At 27.1% G+C, this 21926-nt stretch overlaps 1 protein-coding gene, 1 long non-coding RNA gene, 1 other non-coding gene and 1 pseudogene across 5 annotated transcripts; 1 reads left to right on the top strand and 3 right to left on the bottom strand.

The window, feature by feature from the left end:
• Positions 1-512: 512 nt before the first annotated feature.
• On the top strand, positions 513-3302 carry LOC149514041 (uncharacterized). 3 transcript variants are annotated; one of them, XR_016329222.1, is made up of 2 exons: positions 513-1263; positions 3108-3302. It is a non-coding gene; the product is annotated as an uncharacterized LOC149514041 (long non-coding RNA). The 3 variants fall into 3 exon arrangements; XR_016329223.1 differs by having other exon boundaries at positions 2642-3302; XR_016329224.1 differs by having other exon boundaries at positions 513-2683.
• A 3129-nt stretch (positions 3303-6431) lies between these two features.
• Positions 6432-8102, bottom strand: LOC111288871 (dirigent protein 16-like; annotated as a pseudogene).
• A 1048-nt stretch (positions 8103-9150) lies between these two features.
• Positions 9151-13406, bottom strand: LOC111282196 (beta-glucuronosyltransferase GlcAT14A-like). Its single transcript, XM_022870191.2, has 4 exons — positions 12595-13406; positions 12433-12508; positions 12012-12127; positions 9151-9980 (listed from the first exon to the last, which is right to left on the bottom strand). The coding sequence occupies exons 1-4, from the start codon at positions 13193-13195 to the stop codon at positions 9466-9468; spliced, it is 1308 nt and encodes a 435-aa protein (XP_022725926.1). The 5' UTR covers positions 13196-13406; the 3' UTR covers positions 9151-9465.
• Positions 10805-10956, bottom strand: LOC149514040 (small nucleolar RNA snoR143). Its single transcript, XR_016329436.1, has one exon. It is a non-coding gene; the product is annotated as a small nucleolar RNA snoR143 (small nucleolar RNA).
• Positions 13407-21926: the final 8520 nt, after the last annotated feature.

Raw genomic sequence — 21926 nt, 5'->3', positions numbered from 1 at the left:
AGGCTCTCTCTTCACTTTTACTTCTAATGTCTTTACCCAATGAGAGTGATAAATAAAAAATAGAGCCAAAAAAAAGACATTACTTGTATGGAATTTTAACTTACTTTCACATTTAGCAATGGATGCTTAAACAAGTATGTTACTTAGATTATTTAATTATGATCTTCTAGTTATCACATGTGAAAGTTGCATTTATGCTTATGAAAACCTGAGCTCAACTTTAATAAGAAAACTTGAAAGTTGAAACGAATTAATCTTATAATGCAATTGACTTTGACCATGTGTAATGCATTAGTTATTTTTTTCTATTATTAAAATTTTGTATAAATGTTTATATATATTTAAGAAAAAAATTGTAAATTTATAAAAAAAAAATCAGATATTATTAGAAATTAAGATATCACTAACGGATTTTTATAGGCAAAATTTTTTTCATTTGTAAATAATGACGGATTTTAATATAAATTAATATGATATTCATCGATGAAATTACAATAAAATATTAACCAAATTTACCGAGGAGGACAATTTTTTTTGATATTTTATAGATAAAAATTCGATAAAATTGTAAAAAATTAACGCAAAAATCACCAACGAAATAATCCATCGATAATATATCAATTGATATAATCTATCGGCACAAAAATGTACCGCCGAATTATTCGGTCGATATTTTAAAAAATAAATTAAAGATTTTAAGTACCCTAATACTAATTCTATTTCTTCCCCTCTTCTTTCTTCTCTCACCGGCGACGCCATTATCTTCTTTCTTCCGACCCCGAAACCTCACCTGTAAGTTCCAGCCATCGCTTGTAGCTGCTCTGTTTGCCGTCCAGCTCCTATCAGCCTCTCCTAGTCTGCTCATTTTCCTTACTCTTCCTCTTGCTCTGAGCGGCACACCTTTCTCCTTCTTTCTAAAAGGCCGAAACCCTACTTCCAAGTTCTAGCCACTATTGCTGCTTCCTTCAGCACCCAGCATCGAGCACAGCTTCTTTTCTTGTCCTCCTCTATCATCTTCCTTCTTCTCTCCAAAAATCCGATCAAAAGCTTTAATCACATCTCCCTTTCTCACTCTAGAAATCGAGCGTTTCAAGCCCTTAACCACCATGTCCTCGTCTTTTGTACCCTAAGCTGTAGCAGCAGTGCAACCAACACCAAGTTTTGCAAGATGGCTCTTACAATCTTACTTTCATAGTATTTGCAACAGCGCGGTACAGTTTTTACGAATGTTTCAGTTTTTTCAAATATTTCAACAAAAAAGAGGTAATTTGAAATTAAATAGAAATGTTTAATCTGCAATTACGTGGTTGTGCTTGATCTTAATTTAGTGTTTGAGTTTGATTGAGGCTATGTTTTTAATTTTTTGGGCCTTTTCTTGGATGAAACTCATGATTTGTTATGTTAGAAAAAATTAAACCACAAGATATAGATGATGAGCAACTTGGAATAAGATGGCCTATTTTTGTGGCTGGTTCAGCTGGCTATGGTAATTATAGATCATATGTTTTCCATTTGATTTCAAAGTAATTTTAATTTCAAGAATTAATTTGTGAATCTTATCAATGATTCGTATGAGCTATTTTTCAAGTCAAAGTGGTTGTTATGAGTTGATTACTTTTGAAACTTTTTGGTGTTATATATATATATATTCTTTTAATGAATAGAAGAAATCATTAGAAATATTATATGTTTTTTATTATTATTTGATTTCTTCATTTTTTTTTTTTTCCTGTTAAACTGCTACCTAAATAATACAGTTCATCGTGCTATGGTATATGGAAATAGATTTCCTAGTATGTTTATTGTTGAGATAATAGACCAAACATATCTACTGATAAGCATTATTCTTAAATCTCCATATATGTGAAGATTCTGATTAGAAAGTTTTGGAAAGTAGAATTCATGTTAAGTTTATGATTCTATTAACGGAGATTCAGAAGTTAAAACTTTATATATAGTTCTTGTTCAATCTATTTTTCTTTGGAACATTGCCATCAAGTCTAGCATATGTTTTTTGGTGATATGTAAGTCTTTTTTGTATTTCAATTTGGTATTATTTTCTGGTTAGTCAATGGTTTTCTCAGTTGTTTTGTTTATGATTGTGATGTAGGTGAAAACAAAAGGAATGTAGGTGAATTATAAAAACTGAAATTAAGGAAGACAATAACTTTAGAAAACTCCCTAGGAATACACCACACATTCAACACTCAAACTTAGTTAATTTCTCTCCACATAACACTACCAAACATACAAAAATCTCCCAAATGTATAGGCAATCTAGGTTTAGGCAACCTGTTATAGTCATATGATTAAATGACTACAAGTAGATAAGGGCTTGGGCAGCCTTGTTATAGTCAATATTAGAAGATAACAGCATCTTCATAATGTGAATGGTTAGATAGACTGGTCCATTGTGAATGGTTGAGATTTCATAATTGTATTTTATCTAAGCTATTGATATAATAACTTTGTATGAAAATTGCGTTTTTAAGGATGAAATTGTAGGCTTTAGATCCATTGCCCTTAAATAGTTTTTATATACCTTTTGATTATATGCTTTAATTTTCATGATGTTAATATATCATAACCTTATTGGTGTTCTATAGCCTAACATGGGTTCACATATGTCTTTGTTTACAAGGTTGCTATGTTTGCATTATTATAGGTTATTGTGAAGGAGACAGTAAGTTTACTTTCTTTTTAATATGATATTTATGAGATAGTACATTTATTTTTGTAACTTGAAGAGCCTTGCAAGACCTTAGCCAATCATAATAAGATTTTCCTTATAAAACAAGGTTGAAGCCATAAAGAAGACAAATGGCATGCTTTTCTCAAAAGAGGTTTTGTTTATTCCATACTTTTCAATTTAATCCTTCAATTTTTTTGCCAATCTGTTCCCATTCTCTTTCATGGTGAAGTTTAATGTAAGTTTTCATAACTTGGATAACTTACTTTCATTAAACAATTATAACTCTGAAAATTATTGCATCTGAACGTGTTCTGCGCAAATGGCTTGTTCAACTCCTAATGGCTCTTTACTAGTTGCACTTATTTATATTCCCCAAGTTGTTTTCTACTAATAATATTTTGTTTCTTTTCTCCAGTGTTTGAACAACTTCATGACAAAAGATCAAGATCAAGATCAAGACATATGTCTGTATGTATTACCAGATGCTTGAATGAGATTTTTAACGTATATATTGTATTTTTTGTTTTTTTGGTTAATTAGAATTCATAAATAATTTTGTAAAATATTATTATATTCTTTTATAAATGAAATAGTGAATGTTGTTTATTAATTTTTTTCTATTTATGTATATCTTAATATTCATTTAATTATCTTAAAAACAAATTTAAAAATTAGAATAAAATGACAAAAATTATAAATAAAATATAATTAAATATTATTTAAAAAAGTATTACTAACGGAAATATTAACTATTACCATTGAAATTTTAACTATTATCAAAGGATTTTTTTGCAAAATTATAAATTAATTTTGAAAAAAAATTATTAACTTAATATACCAATGGAAAAAAAATTATTACCAACAAAAAATTATGTTAGTAAATAAAAATTAGGTTACTAATTTACAGTTGAAATTTTAAAATATCGATAGAATTATATTATCGATCATGATAACACCAACAAAATTTTTTTATCGATAAATCCATTGATAATATTATTATTGATGAAAAATGAAATATTACTGACGAAATATTTTATCGATAATATTTCATTTTCTGATAATAACATTTTAACTACAAATTAAAAAATCCTGAATACGATTTATATGTTGTTTATATATATATAAACATATATACCCTATATATCTTAATATTCATTTAATTATTTTAAAAACAAATTTAAAAATTAGAATAAAATGACAAAAATTATAAATAAAATATAATTAAATATTATTTAAAAAAGTATTACTAACGGAAATATTAACTATTACCATCGAAATTTTAACTATAATCAAAGGAATTTTTGGCAAAATTATAAATTAATTTTGAAAAAAATTTATTAACTTAATATATTGATAGAAAAAATATTATTACCAACAAAAAATTATGTTAGTAAATAAAAATTTTGATACTAATTTATTGATGAAATTTTATAATATCGATAGAATTATATTATCGATCATGATAACACCAACAAAATTTTTTTTCGATAAATCCATAGATAATATTATTATTGATGAAAAATGAAATATTACTGTCGAAATTTTTTATCGATAATATTTCATTTTCTGATAATAACATTTTAACTACAAATTTAAAAATCCTGAATACGATTTATATGTTGCTTATATATTTATATATATATATATGTATATATATATCCTTTATATATATAAATATATATATATATACCCTATATATGTCGTAAATTTAAATTTTTTTTCTTACAATATCTACTTAATTATTAAATTTAACGTTTTACTTTGAAAAATGTCTTGAATAATATAAATTTAAAAATTATCTTACAGACATCAAGATAGGCTGTTAACATAGGCATTCATATGCGATGCATGGGACATTAAAATATTTATGAAATTTGAATATAATTAAATTAATAATTTAGAAATTATAATTAAAAATGCTTTAAAATAACAATTTAAAAAATCATTTGACATATATATTCAAATTATTGTTTAATTTTTTTAATATAACAAAAGAATTTATTTTAAATATTATTTAATCTTAATATTACGTTGCATTCTTATACAAATCTATTATATCAGAAAACAATAAAATATTTAAAAATAGGTTAATATTATTTTAAAAAGGTAAAAATCAACAACATGCATGAATATTAGATACCTCATATTTTAAGTGAATAATCACTGTTTTAGTTAAATATTCTTTCTATTATTATTTTTATGACAATTGTGTTAAACAAAAAGATAATTAAATGCACATCTTACATGATGACAAAATATTAATTTAAGTACATGTAACAATTGTATAAATATAACATCCATGACGACTTTTGAAATATTATATTTTGGTGTAACCTCAATATTTTTGTTAAATTAAACCTCATAAAATCATAATTTCATCTTAATATTGCACCTTCCATATTTGATAGAGTTAAGGTGTTTGTTAATGTAATTAATTAATTTTTTGAATTCCTTGCAAGATAATATTATAGTTGTATATTTATTGGATATGAATATTTTATTAATTAACAATGTGCATCAATCTTTGAGGCTAATATTCTCTAAGTAATTTAATCTTTAGTAAGTTTATTATAGTGCATGAGATTAAATTTTTCTTAGTGTAAAATTAATATACTTTAGTTTTGTATTAATTCATGTTCAAGAATTAAAGACACAGGGAGAGCTTATTTTATCGTTAAAATAATAATAAAATCTCTAAACTTTATCATTTTATTTAAATAAACTCCCATATTTTTATTACACCCAAATAAAATCTTTATATTTTAAGTTGTATTCCAATAAACCATTAGTGTTTAATTTGTACTCAAAAAAATTCTTAAGATAAATCAATATTTTGTTAAAAACAAAAACTTACTTAAATACAAATTAAAAAATTATTTCTCATTTGAGTATAATAAAAATATAAGAGTTTATTTAAATAAAGTGATAGAATTTAATAGTATTTTAACCATTTTAAAGCAAATAATATGTTCCATTTTGAGTTTAAAATAAATAGAAAATATTAGTAAGAACTAAAAACTTAGGAAAATAAAAAATCTATTCTCTAACAATTTTCAATAGTAAACCTGATTTAAGGTTCTACCTAGCTACCAAGCATTAAAATTGATTCTATAAAGATATATGAATATAAAAATGATTAAAAATTATTATTTACTTTTGAAATATCTTACAAATAAAATATTATCTTTAAACTAATGGAGAAAAAAGAAAAATGTGTATGGTTTCAAATTAGTTAGAAAGATTGTACAGCAAATCAAATTTACTAATCAAAACAAATTTAAGTTTATATTAATTTAAAAAGATTGTCTTTCTATTCTATTTTGACTTTGAAAATTTGAATAATATTAAATCTTTCCAAATTTTGAATAAAAAATATTTTTTATTTTTATTTAAATTTATTTTTTATAAGATAAAAAATATAAATTATCTAGGTAATTGCTTAGCTAATTGCTTTATCATAACCAGCTACGTATTGGTCTCGTTCAATGTCACGTGCATCCACCAAAAGTAACTGACTTTTTCACTTTTTTTTACCATGAAAGAGATAAATATTATAAGAAGTATATCATAAGCGTCAATTGTAACAAACTGAGCTTTAAAGAGATATCAAACTGAAGCTCAAAATCTCAGCAAAAACGTTCTACTTATGGTGGAGTAGGTAATGTATTAAACCATCTCTGCTTAGAATGAAAACCAAGGAGAATGGACTTGTCTGTGTTATAACACGGGATTGGAAAAAGGTGAGAAATTGATATTTCAAGGTCATTTTTCTCAAGATTTTATTTGCACCACCGCTTATATGATTGATGTGTAAAGGGTTTTAACCGATAAATCTCAAAAATATAATAAAATTCAGTAATCGATTATATTCTGCATTAAAATTAATTCATTGGATGAGTAATTCACTAACGAACATAATTATTTGATTTTGGTTACAAAAACCGTTAAAGTCATTTTTTTTTTTTTAAATTAACTTTCTTCAACGCTTTTTATTTATTTTGTTTTGGTTTAAATAGGTTTCTTTTAAGTTTTAAGAGACAATTTGCGAAACCTTTCGTCCTCAGTTCATCAGTCATCACATTTACATGGGACTTTGTCTGGACCAACCATTATGGCACATCCTTGATGTTATGATTGAGCAGCGACCCAATCTGTAAAGTAACCAATTTAGTTAATAAGAAGTAAATAAATGTCAACCGTATGGGCTGCTTGCTTTGCATTTACAAGGAAGTTCACCAAAAACACCAGAGAAACAAAGGGCTCTATAATTCAATATTTAGCCATTGCCATTTTTATATAATATATGTGAATGGAAGGGGAGATCGATTAAAAAAAAAAAAAAAGGTGAAATATTTTGAACTTTGTAATTGTTACATTGAAAGATTGAAGCTGGAAAGCAAAACCATGTTTACTTTGCACACAACCAGATAGATAATTTTCTAGAAAACATGCATATTTTAATATTTGAGATGGACGGTGATCCTCAGCAATGTCTCAGCACCATCAGTGACATGTTGACCAGGTGGTATAAGTGGTCGAACCTCAGCAAGTCCACAAGCATTCTTAAACTTTCCTGTTCCACCAATGACGGATATGTGCGACATGGTGCTTCCAATCTTGTACACTCCGTAGAAGTTGAGGTTGTCGTTGTATTCACCGCCTTCAATCATGGCTGTGAATGCCATCATTTGGGTTGTTCCATCTGCAGAGCTAGCCACATAAACTCCTTGAGCTTTCCCTATTGCCTGTGACCCCAAATCAGGGTTGGCAGTGAGTATGTCATCGATAACTGTGATTGTTCCGAAGCCTAGTCCCAAACCATCTGGTCCTAGAGGGATCTGAGGCTTACCATTTTGGTTTTGATTGCCGGCGAAAGCTGTGCCAGCTAAGCCAGTTCCCAATGGGAGACCATTGATGCCATTGACTGAGGGAATAGCACCATTATCATTGGGGATTGCAACTCCACCTTGTGGGGGGATGAATCCCACTGGTTTAGCAAAAGGTACCTGACCACTTTAGATGTTTCCAAGTAATCCAGTTATTGGCCTTGCTGTGGGACTACTTCCCCCAAGGATATCATGCATGTAGAACTCAAGGATGGGTTCTTCTGCTGTTGCTGCTACTGGGTCGCCTGCTGCCAAATATGTCCCCATGTAGACTGTTGCAATTTGCATTGTAATGAAAAGTAGAGATTGTTGCTTGAACATTTAGTAGTGTGAGAGTCTTTTTTTTTATTCTCTAATGAATAGCTGGAGTAAGGCTTTTTTGATTAATATGCCAGACGTTATAAAACTTGCTCCTTAAATACAGAGGATAAGCATTAGGCTATGGAGTTGTTGGAAGATTTTGGGGTGGTGAAGTTGTTGGTGTTAACATTGTTATGGGAGATAGTCATCCTGTTTTTGGTGTATTAGTTAACATTTCCATTTAATAAAAAAAACCCACTACCAACAATGGTGTGCAGAAGTTTATAGGTAAAATGTAATAGATTTCCCTCCACCTGTTTTGCTAAAAAAAAAATAATAATCTGATTATCTGCACCTGTCCGAAAATTTCTATCATTTGATTGAAAAGAAGAGGCAAACTGTTTCATTGACTTCCATTTTGACTTCCCAACAGCGATTCCTGATTGTTTGTACAGATACTGAAAGTTTAAATGGGCGCAAATATTTTCAGTTAAACATCAGTAATTAAAAAGAATTTATATTCCGGTATGTTCCATTAATCGTTTATTTTTCTGGCACTCAAGCCTCAATGTAAGGCCCGCCCATTCAGCACGTTGATTATTATCAATCTTACTGTTTTTCAGTTGAAGAAAATGTATTGGTGTTTCATTGCCACTGCTCATTGGTCTTTCTGAACTTATCATAGGAGCAACTTTCCTCTTATCTGAAACATATTTTGGTGGCTATTGAAGCCCCAAACAGTCATCTGCAATCTCTTTGAGACTTTACTTTTGACATCTGAACTTCAAGAATAAGTGTGAGTGTCTTGCCGTGAGGCTCATGCCAACCTTTGAGGAAGTTTCCTTCTGGCAATTGCTAGTTTTTTACAGTCAACTCAGGAAGCAAACCTATATAAATGCACCCAATGTTATGAAGAATAATGATAACAGGATGTCAGAAATATTCCAAATGGCACTGCATATATAATTTTATTGTGTATTGGAGGCTTTTACCCTGCATCATCTTTCATCTTAAGCATGGATTTGTTGGAAAAAAGGTCCTACAGTGTGGAGTAGTTGGCTGTAGTTGAACAAGTGGAGAAGAGAATGGTCACGAGACTTTTTAACTTTGGACCCTGTCTAACTTGGTTGTTATGAGATACGCTTCGACTTGAGCAGGTGGAAAACTCCATTTTCCATAACTACTATACCAATGCTTCCTTTAGTATCATATTAACGTAATAATCCAATACAAAGGAACCTTATCCATGCCTCAGATAAAAACAAGAGAAAATACTAGAAAATTTTTAGTAATAATCAGAGAAGAGTGGTATGCATTGAAAAAATTTCAATATTTCCAGACCATATATTTGGTCACATGCATGGAAATTACACCTATTCTGCTAATAAACCAATGTCAAGTACAATAAATGAATTGTTACTTTACAACAATCTTAGCACCAACTGGGCGCTTGATAAAAATTTGAGTGCTCCGAAAAAGATAAGGTTAACTCCATAGTGAGTATTGGAATAAGGGAAAAACGATTCATCACCAGCTGGTTCTTTCTTCTCCCATTTTATATATCTCGTTCATGGTAATTGACTCAGATCATTCTTCTAGACATTGCTGGGATTGAAACCTACTATCTGAAAGTAATTCAACAATTCGTTTTTCGAGCCTTCTTGCCCCTGGTCCAGGCCTCAAGATCTCAGCATCCCCCCAAACTGAACATGTGTCATTGCCTGGCTCACCTAAGCACCATCCGCCTGGTATGACTTTGCCCAGGCTGCGTTTTAAAATTTCCTGGTCAATAAGGTCAAGTACTGGATCATCCAACTGGAACTCTGTTGCAAAGGCAGCTCCACTCTGAATCATAGCATAAAATTCAGCAGAATTCATTGGGGGAGACTTCTTCGTAGAGGATTTGTTGAAGGCTATATACTGGAGGTTATGGTTTATCACTGTGTTCTTGAACTGATCAGAGTTACAAAGGACAGTAGGGAAATAATTTGTGTATGAGTAAGGTGTGTTAGCAAAATACATTAGCAAAGTCCTTGGAAGATTGTCTGTACCCAGGATGCAGAACTCAATGAAACTACGGCTTAACATTGTAAAAGATGAACCTGCAAAAGACCACATCTCTAGTTCTACATTCACAATTTCCATTTATATTGCCTGGCTATGCAGGCAGAAAAATTTCTTAACAAATAAAATGGCTCATACTATCTTTCTTTTTTTTTTTTTTTTGGATAATTGAATTCTGTTAATCGTCCAAAAGAAGCAGATAATTGCTACAAGATAACAAGGAAGGGTAATGCCAAACCAACATGAAGAGATCACCTAGCCATCGCACTAATCCATCATTTATCACAAAGGTCATCATACATAAACAAAAAAATGGCTCATACTATCTTGTATGACTAGAAAAATTATATAAAAACAAAGGAAGTAATCTCACTAGAGCTAACTGGTTGTTTCCAAGGCCATTATAAAGTAATCAACTGGGCATCTCTTGAAAGATGATGAAAACCAAATAGCACTTGCCAAAATGGTTGAATTTTATGCTGTAGCAATAGTCTAGAATAATGATCCTAGCAGATAAGTTCTACATGGGCATTTCATCAATAGTGACACTTTCCAAAGGGAAGGGGGATGCACAACCAACTTATTTTACCATTAATGCCGTACAAACATGCATCATTATGTAATCTCCTAAACAGTCTCATAACATTTTTCAATAGTCTTGCAAATGAATAGTTTTATCAGTTGAGTTACAAGGCAAGATGATAGCCAGGCTTTCTTTTAGAGCTGAAAGATTGCTTGTATCTGTAACTGACTCCAATCACAACCTGTGCCTAACAAATGCCTGGAATGTGCTTTTTTTCCTTTTTCTTTTTCCTTTTTAGTGAAGAAAATTGCAATTGGGCATTGAAATTAACAAACTTGAAAATGTATGATGGAACTAGTAGGTGAATAGCACATTATGCTATTTACCAGTGGATCCATCCTCACAGTTCTGCTAACAAAACTGCCTTTACTTTATGCACCTAGCTCAGGCCACACTACAAAAGTGTAGAAAAACCAATGATTTAAATGCATATGCATAGAAGAATCTTTTTGATTTATAAACAAGAATGTTGCCTGTGATATTACTTTAGCAGTCATAATACATTACACAAACCAAAGAATTGAGTTTATAAAATGGGAAGGAGGGTATCTTTAAGTAACAAAATTAAAGGCCTCCAAATTATTCACATTACCTTTTAATTCCTTTGCCTTCTCCCTCTTTCACACTTTCTCTTAGCGGGTTAATTCCACAAAATTCCTGTTTCTTTCAAATAGGATGTATGCCACAGAAATTGCTAAGCTGGACCAAAGTTGCTTCCTACTATAGCTCTTTCTAACACCCCCCCTCCCCCCAACCCAACTTTTTTTCTCCAAACTATAGCCCATTATAAAGCAGTACTAAGATAAATGCATTCCATATGGAAAGTCTAACTCCTGCACGCATCCTCAATACCATGAGAAACCACCATTAACTTACCTAGTGGGATCCATAACTAACTTGATATTCTGAATTTAAATCCTCTCTCTTATTCACCAGATTGCTCTTCACTAAAAACAGCAGTGCAAAATTATACTCCTCAACATTGTAAGAACCAAAACAAGCAGCTCACACTTGATGGTTCTTTACATCTCCTCCAAGACCATAATTAGATGATAATTATAACACCAGACAGAGACGAGGAAAAGTTGGCTTCACTCTGATAGGTCCTTGAGAGTTACATGGTATCCTTCTAACACCTCTAGTAGAGGATATAAAGTATCATGCACTTAGTGCCTCTAAATCCATCAAGAAAAAGTACTATTATTGCCACATTCAACCTAACTATGCAATTTTATGATCTCACACAAAGATTAAAACCTATATATTCAAATCACATTCTTGATCACCTCTAATTTGCAGGTCCACTACTTTAACTCTAAGCTCTCTTTGTTTATTGTCTATTAATATCAACTAATGTGCATGATGCGAATGCATATCACATTTGCTTCTACATTTAGCAACATCTGTTTTCCTTGATCAACATTAAAAAATGAAGAAGTAGAAGATCAGAAAACTATAAAGAAAGAAGTCAGATATAAACACATACCTAAAAACAACCTGAAAGCATTAGGCAATTCCCGTTTCTGAGTTGCATAAAATATCTCACGCTTTTCCAAAAGATAAAGCCCTGTATCAACTATTATTGGTTTCAATCTCTTGGACCTATAACAAGTAAATCCCCAACACATAAAACTAATCAACATTCATAAACTAAAACACATCAATTTAATAACCAAAAAACAATATATTTCTTTGAGAAAAGATAGATATATCTCAAAGTACATAATACATATCCTTAAGATAAAGCTATGTATGGGTTGGTTGTTGCATCTGCTATAGAGTTGCTATATAAAACCAATCAAAGAAGACTGAACTGTAACACCAATTCTAACAAAAATATTACTTGGGTTTCGTATCATAATTCCCATTTTGCAAAAACTAGCAAAGTTGAAATGAAGTTAACATACTCTTTCCAGCCGATGTAACTGGTGTGATTCACAAAGTTGAGATCTTTTGGCAAGTATGACAAAATGTGAAGAAGATCTGCAAATTCCACAAATAGCCATAGAAGAAAACCCACATAAAACAGAACGCAAACACTTAGGTCCCAAAAGAAAAAATTTTATTACCATCTTGTGTAACAAGCGGGTAATCACCGGCATTGAGAGAGATAAACCAATCCCAATTTGAAGCCAATCGCACCAAAATGGAGGCACCGTGAAGAGTAGAAGAGATTGTGGAGGATCCTCTTGGGTAAGCATAATCAGCTTTCCCTATAACGTCGACATTTTGGGCAGCTTTAAAAATGCGCACTGATTGGACTGTGATGGCCAATCGGTCACGTTCAGCCTGCGGAGCAGACAGGTCAAGGTGAAGAAGGTAATGATTTCTCGGGTGATAGGAAGCGAAGAGGAGGCGGAGGATCCGAGCCGAGTCGCCGACGGATCCTGATATGAGGTAAGCAATAGAGGGAGGGGTAGGCCCGGAAGGGATCTCGGCCAGGGAGATGGGCCGATTGGGAAAAAGGGCGGGGTCGCGTCGGATTTTGATAAAGGATTGGGAAGAGTAGGTGGATGAAGTGGAAGGGAGAGAGAGGATGAAGAGGAGGGAAAAGAAGGAGGTGGCTAAGATTATGTAAAGACTGGTTCTGGTGTGGTCTTTTGAGAGGATGGTTGTTGCGGTGGCATTAGGGGTAAATGGAGGTGGCAGGGTCAGTTGGTGGTGGTGCATTTTGGTGGCGAGGTTTTGGGTTTGACAGTTGTATCTTGCGTCTTAGCCGTTGGGTCAGTGTGTTTTTTACAATAAGCAATAAGGCCCTGTTTGCTTGGCCAATTCCCAACGGGGTTTACAGTGTACTCCCTACTCGATACAATACCGTATCAAGTTAGACTTCATGTTTAATCCAATTTTTTTTTTTTTTTTTTGTTCTTAAACTTGGTTTAAAATGTTAATCAAGTTAGTGGAATTCAAATCGATACAATCATAAAAGAACTAAATAATAGTATAAGTTATTGGTTATAATACCGTACGACTGTTAATATTTTGACTTTAATAAAATTAATAGATCAAATTTATTTAATTAGTAATTAAATAATTATCAAATTAATTTTAATTAATTATAAAAAATAATTTAAAATTTTTAATTAATTTCAATTGATTATCAAAAATAATTTTAAATTTTTTTAATTTTTGACTAATTCAATTCAAAAATTAAATTAATTGAAATTTTTTATCAAAATATAGAAACTCACATATAAAATTAAATATACATGAAATTGAAAATTTCACAATATAAGTTGTGAGAATTTTTAAATTAGTATTTTAATATTTAAAATTTTTTAATAATTTTATTTAATTTGTTTCAAATATAAAAAATTTTTAAATTTAAAACTTAATTTAATTTAAATATATTTTATTATTTAATTAATTTAAAAATTAATCAAATTAAATTTTAAAAATATCTAAATTTAATTCAATCAATAAAAATAAAATAATATAATTCAATTAGTTCAATTTTAAATAATTTGATTCAAAGTTAACTGAATTATTGAAATGAATACCATTAATGCTATAACTAAAAAATTAAAAAAAAAAAAAAACTAAACAGGATACTTTAAATTTAGAGTTTAGCCTCAAGTTTAAGTTTTAGGGTATGTCTGTGCCTGCTATTGTACTCTCATTAACTGCATCTCTAATTAATCATTTTTATTGAGCCGTCAAAGATTATGAAGGAGCAATCGAGTTGATTTGTCAATGGGAGTAATCGAGCTGCTGGCAGGATTGGTTTCCCTCTCAATGACAGTGATTAACCTCTGAGTAGACATGTTCAAAGGATTATAAATAATTTTTTTAATATTTTAATATTTGTTTAAACAGTGATCAGAGATTTCTTCGAACTGGAGGGGCCAAACCTCGGATAGAGATTTGGAAGGTTCAACGCAATAAGGTTGCATTTAGTACTTTATCATCGACTCACTACAACGTAATATAATTGTTGAAAAAGTTATTGCAGAGAATTAAAATATTAAAAAATAATATTATTATAGTGTTTGATATACATGAAAAAATATTGATTAAAATGCAAAAAAAAAAAAAAAAAAACAATATTCGATAAATTAAGCACTTTGTTGAGAATGCAATAAAAATTTCCAAAATTGTTCATTTGTATCAAAGCAAGTTTGATACATATATCTACTTTTTATAATTTGTGTAATTAAATGCCAATTTACAAAAATATTTATATTATAATATTTAATATGTATAATTAATAAAAATAATTATATTATAATATTTAATCTTTATAATCTGATTTAAATATATAATCTTATATTATAAAATTTAATCCTTATTAATAAAAATATTTGCTTTTGATAGTTTTATTATATAATTATTTGTGATTTTAATTATAATATTTAATATTTATAATCTTATATAAACAATTGACATGTGTTTTGCATTTAATTAATTTTATTTAATTTCATATAATATTTCAATGCATTGATTATATTTGAATTATTTTTAAAAAATTAAATTTATTTTTTATTATTATTTACCTTAAATCACTCTCAATTAAATTCATATTTAAGGTAATAAAACTTTAATTACCATCATTATAGGATAATTTTATGTTCTCTTTTTCTAATTGTAATACTCAATTCCTAAATTACATTTGTGTTAAAAAAATATTCACTTTCCGATTTTTTACTCTATGGCTTGTTTATATACTTCACCAAGCTATGTATATATATTTAATATGTATATATATATTAATTTTAAAATGATTAAAAGATGCTCAAATCAATTAAAATTAATTTTGGAATATATCAAACAAAATTAATGTCATTAGCATTATCTTATATAAGATATATAAAAATCAAAACCTTTAGTAAAAAAGAAAATTTTCCAATGTTGTATATTGCTGATATGTAGACAATCTTGAAAATCTTCATGTGTCCTATATTTTTTTTATTTGAATTATTTAAAAAAAAATTAAATTAATTGCATTAATTTTTTGTTACTTTTTACCTTAAATCATTCTCAATTAAATTCATACGTTATCTTATATAAATATATAAAAACCAAAACTTTTGATAAAAAAAGGAAAAAAAATCTAAGATGGGTATGTAGACGATGTAAACAAGTGACATGTGTTTTACATGTAATTAATTTTATTTAATTTCATAAATATTTCAATGCATTAATTATATTTGAATTATTTTTAAAAAATTAAATTAATTACATTTATTTTTTATTATTATTTTCCCTAAATCAATATCAATTAAATTCATATTAAACGTAATAAAACTTTAATTACCATCATTATAGGATAATTTTATGTTCTCCTTTTCTAATTATAATATTCAACTTTTAAATTATATTTTGTGTAAAAAACAATTCACTTTCCAATTTTTTACTCTGACTTATTTATATACTTCACCAAGCTATGTACATATGTTTAATTTGTATATATATTAATTTTAAAATTATCAAAAGATGATTAAATCAATTAAAATTAATTTTGAAATATATCAAACAAATGAATATCATTACCATTATCTTATATAAGATATATAAAAATCAAAACCTTTGGTAAAAAAGAAAATTTTCCAATGTTGATGGCCTATATTATTGATATGTGAACGGTCTTGAAAATCCCCGTGTCCTATATTTTATTTTATTTGAATTATTTTTAAAAAATTTAAATTAATTACATTTATTTTTTGTTATTATTTACCTTAAATAATTTTCAATTAAATTCATATTTTATCTTATATAAATATATAAAAACCAAAACTTTTGATAAAAAACAGAAAAAAAAAAATCCAAGGTGTATGGTCTATTATTTTGAAATGTGGACAATCTAAACAATTAACATGTATTTTTCATTTAATTAATTTTATTTAATTTCATATAAATTTTAAAATATTTCAATGCATTGATTATATTTGAATTATTTTAAAAAAATTAAATTAATTACATTTATTTTCTATTATTATTTACTTTAAGTCACTCTCAATTAAATTCATATTCTCTTTTTCTAATTATAATATTCAATTCTTAAATTACATGTGTTAAAAAAAAAATTCACTTTCCAATTTTTTACTCTATGGCTTATTTATATACTTCACCAAGCTATGATTATATGTTTAATATGTATACATATTAATTTTTAAATGATTAAAAGATGATCAAATCAATTAAAATTAATTTTGGAATATATCAAACAAAATGAATATCGTTACCATTATCTTATATAAGATATATCAAAATCAAAGCCTTTGGTAAAAAAGAAAATTTTCAAATGTTGATGACCTATATTATTGGTATGTAGATGATCTTGGAAATCCTCCCGTGTCCTATATTTTATTTTATTTGAATTATTTTTAAAAAATCAAATTAATTACATTTATTTTCTATTATTATTTACCTTAAATCATTCTCAATTAAATCATATCTTATATAAATATATAAAAGCCAAAACCTTTGGTAAAAATGAAAAATTTGCAATGTGGATTGTCTATATTATTCACATTTGTACGATCTTGAAAATCATCATGTGTCCTATATTTTATTTGAATTATTTTAAAAAATAAATAAATTATATTTTTTTATTATTTACCTTAAATCACTTTCAATTAAATTTATATTAAAGGTAATAAAACTTTAATTACCATCATCATAGAATAATTACGTGTTCTCTTTTTTTCAATTGTAATATTCAACCTTTTAAATTATATTTGTGTAAAAAATTATTCACTTTTCAATTTTTTAATCTATGATTTATTTATTTACTCTACCTTTTAAGTTATATATACATGTTTAATATGTATATATATATATATATATTAATTTTAAAATGATTAAAAGATGATCAAATCAATTAAAATTAATTTTGGAATATATCAAATAAAATAAATTTCATTACCATTATTACACTAATTTTAAAATCCTTACACTAATTTCAAATAACATATTACACCAATATCATATAAAATGAGTTCCATTACCATTATTATACTAATTTCAAATAAAATGAATTTTAATTGTCAAGCATAAATTACTCCTAATTTAAAATACTATTATTGATTTTGATTTGGTTCTTAAATTCATTTTAGTCAATTAAAACTTTCAAAAGTTGTAAATCATCTCATAATTATTTTCAAGACCCATACTATAAATAATAGTGTTTTGGGATGCTTAAGAAATAAATTGCATCCCTACAATATATCTATTTTAGTGAAAAAAATATATACATTTACTTGCCCGAGTGAAGGCCATGTAACTTTGCACCCATTTTTAAATGCAATCAGATTGCTGCTAGTGACGGGAATGTGATTTCCACTGCAAAGTGATAACATACTAAAATATCAAATACCAATCCTGGCAAAGTGATTACGCCCATTTCAAATGTAGGTAATGTTGCTCACTTTCGCAATACCAATCGTCACGTAAGAGCAATCATACGACACCACACGATACACTGAAACATATAATTTATAAATTTATAAATAAATTACTATTAATATTTTTTATTTTATATATACCATATATTTAAAGTTATAAAATTTTTTAAAAGTTCAATTAAGTTAGTAAATCGCTTTACCATATAAACTTTGTCTTGATGTCATTTATTAAAGAATTTTTTTTAGTTTCAATCATAATTAAATATTACATTCATATAATCAACCGAATAATTAATTATTACATCATAATTAAATTATTACTACTAAATAATTAATTAACAAATTAAAATATAATTAAATAATCAAACCCATATATTTTAAAATTTAAACTTGGAATCTCAAGATTTTAAAACCTTCTCCTTCTTAGTAAGCTAAAATCTCTGTGATAATTATTAAAGAGTTCAATATGATTATCCATAGAATCGAGATAAAATAGTAAACCATGAGTACTTATATATATATATATATATATATATATATATATAGATAGATAGATAGATAGATAGATAGATAGATAGAAAGAGAAATCAACTTACATAATATAATTTTTTTTAATTTTATATTTTTTAACCATTAATTTAATAATTATAAGGGATGAGATTAAAATATTTGTTTATAATTTTACTTGTCTTTCTAATCTCATGGATTTCTTAAAATTAAAAGTTAAAAAAATATGTAAAATTTTTTTAATTTTACATTATGTAAATCGATCTTGCCTCATATATATATATATATATATATATATTTCATACGAGTCTCCTTTTTTATGTGTTGCCTTGACTTTCCCTTTCTTTCCTTAGTTTATTGTCATAAGTTTTTAGTATTATTCTATTATGTGGGGTGCAATAAGCTCGTTGAAGAAATAGAACAATAAATTTTATTTTTAATTTGAAATTTAAAAAATCAATAATTATATATTAGAACAAATTCCATTAAAATTACTATAATGTCACTCAATTTATCTTAAAAAACTAACACATATCTAAATTTATTATAATGCTCTTCTTTATAGTTACAAAAATATCTCTCTTCTTATAATTAACCAAAATAATTGTAATATTATCTTACAATAGTTACGAAAATACTTCTTTTATCATAATTAGCCAAAATCACTATAATTCCCTTCTTACTATAATTATAAAAAATACCCATCCTATCTGATCAAAATTATTATAAGGCCTCTCTTACAATAATTACAAAAATGCTCTTTTTACCATAATTTGTCAAAATTATTATAATACCTCTCGTATCATAATTATGAAAATATCTTTATGAATGCTTCAAAAGAAGTTGACTTTGTTTCAAAATTACTATAATATCCTTATTAAATTACTTATTAAATTTTAACATAATATAAAATTAGCTATGTATTAAATTATTAAAATACTATTGCTTTATAAAAATTTAATATGTGGTATTTTATTTGAAAATTATCTTAAGACCCTTATTAAATTACGTATGAAATTTTAACATAATACAAAATTAACTACATATTGAAATATTAAAATAGCTTTGCCATTGCTTTATAAAAATTTGACATGTGATATTTTGTTTGAAATTTACTATAATATCCATATTAAATTACATATTAAATTTTAATATAATATAAAATTAACTACATATTAAATTATTAAAATACCTTTACAATCACTTCATGGAAATTTGACATATGATATTTTATGAAAATTACTTTAATACTACTATTAAATTACATAGTAGATTAATTATCTAAACTTAAATACATATTAAATTACTATAATAAAATAAAAATAAAAAATATAATGTGATAAATATAAATGTATAAAATCATAACAAAAAATTAAATTGTTTTTTATTTTGTTTTAAATATTTTTAATAAAAAGCTTATGAACTACAATAAATTGAAAATCATACTTTTGATCAAATGATTAATAAAAATACAACGCTAAAATACAATATAAAAAATTAAAAAAAAAACTATAATTGCCATATATGAAATACTATATATAAATATATTAATTTTAGTACTTTTATAATATTTTTGTTTATTTCATTATTTATTATTAGTATTTTAAAATAATATAAATATATTTAAAATAATAAAAATTGATAATAATAATAATAATAATAATAATTTTTTACAAAATAATAGTTCCCTCCAACATAACGAGACGGCTATTTATAATATATATTCAAAACAAACATGTTAACATATGAAAACGAAGCTCAATTTCATTTTTGTTCATCAATAAATTATAAAAAGTTTCAAGTATAAAAATGTTTTGAAATTAAAATTAAATAATCATTCGAGTCTTAATTATTTTATAACAATCGAATAAATCCTTAAACATATATTTTATTTAATTGAGTTTTTATTTTGGATGAAAATTGGTAATTGTCATCAACAATTTCCATCCAACGGAGAACCCAATTGGATGAAAATATATATTTAAAAACTCAATTGAACAAAATTAAATATTTGGGTACTTAATTAATTATAAAAAATACATAGAAACTTGAATCATTATTCGTTTTAGATTAGAACCTTTTTTTATATTTAAGCCTTAAAAAAATAAAGACAAAAAATATAGAATCTTGAATTATTATTCGTTTCATGAGAATGAATTTAGATGCAATCCCAGTGATGACAATGAGATTGAATATAACAATTGATTGCTTTATAAAGGATAATTGACTACCATAATTAAAAATCCTTTTATATTTTAAATTTACACTAAAATAATTGACTATCCAAAGATCCCGTGAATCTTCCCCTTTTGTTAGAAAGTAGAGAGACATCGCAGATGGAAGTCCCCAACTACACTGATTGAATGCTATCCAATGCACTCCTTGATGCAGTTGCAGACCAAATCCCTCTTGAATTCCATCACACCTCTATGGAATCCAAACGAACCCCGTACGGCTAAAAGCCATGACTTCAAAAAGCAAATGCACTTATTAAAGAGAGACGGTTACCAAAATTTAAACTATTAATTAGATTTCGTATTATCCTAAACTTTTCTAGGATTAATTGTCACTTAACAAACAGAGTTTTATTTTATAAAAAAAAGTTTTAATTTATTTATGAGTTTTATTTTTTATAAATCACATTTTTTAATTTTAGAAGCGATAAATAATTGTCATATGTATTTTTTAAAAAATTACATTAATTTTTTAATATATCGTAAAAATACATGCTAAATTTTTTATAAAATTATATAAGTTACAATCATAATTAAATATGACATAACTGAATAACCAAACAAATAAACTAATCAATAAATTAAAACATAACATGACAAATTAAACATAAAGTTAAACGTATATAAGAGATCAACTTACCCTTTTTTTCTCTCTCCAATTCAGAACCTCTCTCTCTTTTTCTAAAAGTGAGAGTTACCTTTGAGTTTTCTCAATTTTCTTCCCAAAGTCAAGGAATTTGTGTCTTTCTTTTTCTTTTCTCCCCCTAGTTTTTTTCTTGAGTGGTTGCTTCCACTAGAATCATCTTTTCTTTGGCTTCCCACCATTTTTTTCTATTGAGTTTTCTTGTTTTGTTACATTTTCTTGGTTAGAGCCAAAGTTACGATTTGATAGTACCTTGTGTAATGAAAGCTATTCATCACTATTAGCATATAATTCTTAATTAATGCTAGATCTAGTGTTGGTCAGAGTAAGGGGTGGAGTTTCTTGTGGAATCTTTGACCTTACAAAGTTTGATGGAGGAATTAGAGATATATTTAGAGATAGGTGGTTATGAGGTGGTAGAAGCTACCAAAATTTGCCTTTTGCCTTGTTAGTAGTATTATAGTTAATAAACCTTTCAATCAAAGGGGCATGGTAAGGATCATAAGGAATATGTAACTCTAAAGGAAGTGTCACTATTAAAGAATTAGGGGTGCTTCTCTATGGAGTTTCTTTCACTAGTGAAAAGCTAATGGTACAAGCATTGGAAAGAGGGTTATTGTCTATAATGGGATACTACCTAAGTCTGGTTAAATGGAAAGATTGATTAATGAGCT

The sequence above is a fragment of the Durio zibethinus genome, chromosome 17 (genome assembly GCF_047325235.1).
Source record: "Durio zibethinus cultivar Kanyao isolate XHJ-2024 chromosome 17, ASM4732523v1, whole genome shotgun sequence".
Classification (NCBI taxonomy): Eukaryota; Viridiplantae; Streptophyta; class Magnoliopsida; order Malvales; family Malvaceae; genus Durio; species Durio zibethinus.
This window is presented reverse-complemented; position numbering and strand designations above follow the sequence as displayed.